Source organism: Vigna unguiculata, chromosome 10 (assembly GCF_037176805.1).
Source record: "Vigna unguiculata cultivar grain cowpea cultivar isolate G323 ecotype 2 chromosome 10, ASM3717680v1, whole genome shotgun sequence".
NCBI lineage: Eukaryota > Viridiplantae > Streptophyta > Magnoliopsida > Fabales > Fabaceae > Vigna > Vigna unguiculata.
In genome coordinates, this window is record NC_140801.1 from 33,591,461 (window position 1) to 33,594,114 (window position 2,654).

The following is a 2,654-nucleotide window of genomic DNA, read 5'->3' on the forward strand; positions in this document are numbered from 1 at the left end:
TCAAGAAACAATTCATTAACTTGGGTACAACGTTTTCCTAACTTTACATTCCACATGCATAAAATATTTCCTTTAAACATAATATTTTTTCATTTCATTTTATATTTCTTTTTCACAGCTTACGAAGTCAAACAACCTACCGTGCAAGCAAAACTTTCAGCTATGAGGTCCCAATTCCCATAAGCAGTAGCTTGGATTGATAAAATCTCCTTACATAAGTGGTCTCAGGCTTATGATAGGGGGCGTAGGTACACGCACATGACAACAAACTTGGCGGACTGGATGAACTTTGCGCTTAAGGGGGCTCGGTCATTACCTATCTGTGCACTATTGAAAATTACTTTTCAAAACATAAATGCTTGGTTTGTTGAATACGGCTTAAAGACAGACTCTATGTTAAGAGATGGTCATCAATATCCAGAAGATGTCAATGTCTTGCTCCAACAAAATCACCAGAAATCCACATATTGTCATGTTCAACGCTACGATCGAGATAATTCAGAATTTGAGGTGCAAGAGATATCGAGCCCCCATCAATATCGGCCGAAACCAATCTCATTCACTGTCAGATTAAATGATTGGTGGTGTGATTGTGGTCACTTCCAAGCTAGTCGGTTACCCTGTCATCACGTCATAGCTGTTTATTCTTTTGGTCATATGCCCCTTTCAAATTTTATCGATCCAGTTTACACCCTTGATTACATAAATAAGGCTTATCAAGTCCAATTCCACCCCCTGCGAAATGAGGACTATTGGTCAACATATACATGTCCTAATTTCAATCCGGACCCCCAAACTAGGCGCAAGGCTTCCGGACGACCTACAACGACTAGGATCCATAACGAAATGGATCATCCCGTTACGGATAAGCCAGAAAAATGCTCTTATTATCGCACTGAGGGTCATCATAGGGGACAATGTCCATTTCGCCAATAATTTATACATTTTTTATTTCAATTCATTTACTTTTCAATGTTTTTTTCTTCTTTCTACAGTGTCAAAACTAAGACAATTTTTTATGAACATTAATATTTCTTATGCCTTCATCAACTATAATTTGAAATACTTTATTCTTTGATGGACCAAAAAACTGTATAAAATCATTACAAATTATTATGATTGCCTCTGTATCCAATTCTAATTTAATCACTTTTTTTAAAAAAAAAATTGGGACTGTAATCGATTACAATACCTTTGTAATCGATTACATTTCACCCGAACATAATGCATTAACCATGTAATCGATTACACTTCGTCTGTAATCGATTACATTACACCCAGAAAACTGCAACGCATGCAGTAATCGATTACAACATACGGTAATCGATTACTGCATGAAAAACGTAACCCCCCTGCATGATTTCACGTAAAAACGTACAGCCCCACAACAATTTTCTTTAAAGATCGTCCACCCCCACACGATTTTGCTTGCTGACAAATTTTGACCACAAAACTTTTCGGGGCTACACGATTTCTACATACGAAAACGTGCTTCCCCCAAACGATTTGCCCATTTCCGTAATTTTTTAAAAAAACTGCCTAGTTCCGTAATAATGCAGAGTGAATTGCCTATAAGGGAAAAAACCATAAATTTACCAATTAACAACTTTTGGAATCTCGAAAGCCCATCGTACCGTCATAGTCTAGTACCTCATCGTGGGAGTAGGGACATCCTATAACATACTGATTAGACGAATGACTCTGAATACACTCAAAGCCATGGTGTTCACACCTCACATGGCGATGAAGTTTCCAATTGATGAAGTTCCCAATCACTATGAAGGTAGACCCCAAAAAAAGCCAAAGGTTGCTACGCCTTGTAAGACTCGGGAAAATTGAGGGTATTATTGTGAAGTGATAAAAAAGTTGGGGTTTTAATGAGCACTCTTGTTGGTTTAGTGATCACGTGGCTAAAGACACATGGTATATATAAGTGCCCTAGTAAAATGCTTGTTCCATTTATTTTGTTTATTTAATTATTTATGGTATGTGAAATGCATGTTTTTATAAATTTGTGTTGTGAATAACATCATGAAAAAGTAATTGGTTCAATGGTTGGTGTGTGTGTTGGACTAGAGAGAAATCATGAAGTTAGAGTGTCGAACTAGAGAGGTGCTGTGAGTGAAAAATAAGATTGTAGAGAGAGGGATGTTGTGCGCTTCGACGGAAAAATGTAAATTTGTGGAACCAGGTAAGGGGAGTTAATCTTTCTCTTCTCTTTTGTGGATTAATGTTTGAGAGTGGTAGAGTATGCAAGTATTATGGGATCATGACGCATGTTTATTGGTTGCCTATTCTTGTTTCGTGTACAAATCATGATGCTAGAGCACATGTTTTCCTTTGCCTGTGGTTCTTGTTGTTGTATGTAGTTTGGAAGCCACTTCCGGTTGGTTGTTTGTTTTCTGGTTGAGAGGGAGATTTTATTCTATTCTCTAGAGAATGGCATTAATAAAAAACCTGTGTGAATCTCGTGCCTTGACTGCGTGGTGTACTTCTTGTTTTTGGGGCCTCATGTTGAAGAGTGTAGACCCCACGGGTTTGGTCTCAGCCCTAGCGATCACGAGGAGGATTGTTGCTATGGTTGGAGGTAGTGGCAGATCTTGGCCAAAATTTATGGGGAGCCAAAATAATATACTCAATTTATATATTTAAGA

The 2,654-nt window shown here is 37.8% G+C and overlaps 1 protein-coding gene across 1 annotated transcript; it reads left to right on the forward strand.

The window, feature by feature from the left end:
- Positions 1–258: 258 nt before the first annotated feature.
- LOC146882414 (uncharacterized) lies at positions 259–936 on the forward strand. The gene has a single exon (XM_085667395.1). It carries the CDS (start codon positions 259–261, stop codon positions 934–936), a length of 678 nt encoding a protein of 225 aa, XP_085523521.1.
- The last annotated feature ends 1,718 nt before the right edge of the window (positions 937–2,654 follow it).

Bases quoted from the DNA above. Each gene is read 5' to 3' on its own strand.
- LOC146882414 (XM_085667395.1), top strand. From the start codon at position 259: ATGACAACAAACTTGGCGGACTGGATGAACTTTGCGCTTAAGGGGGCT.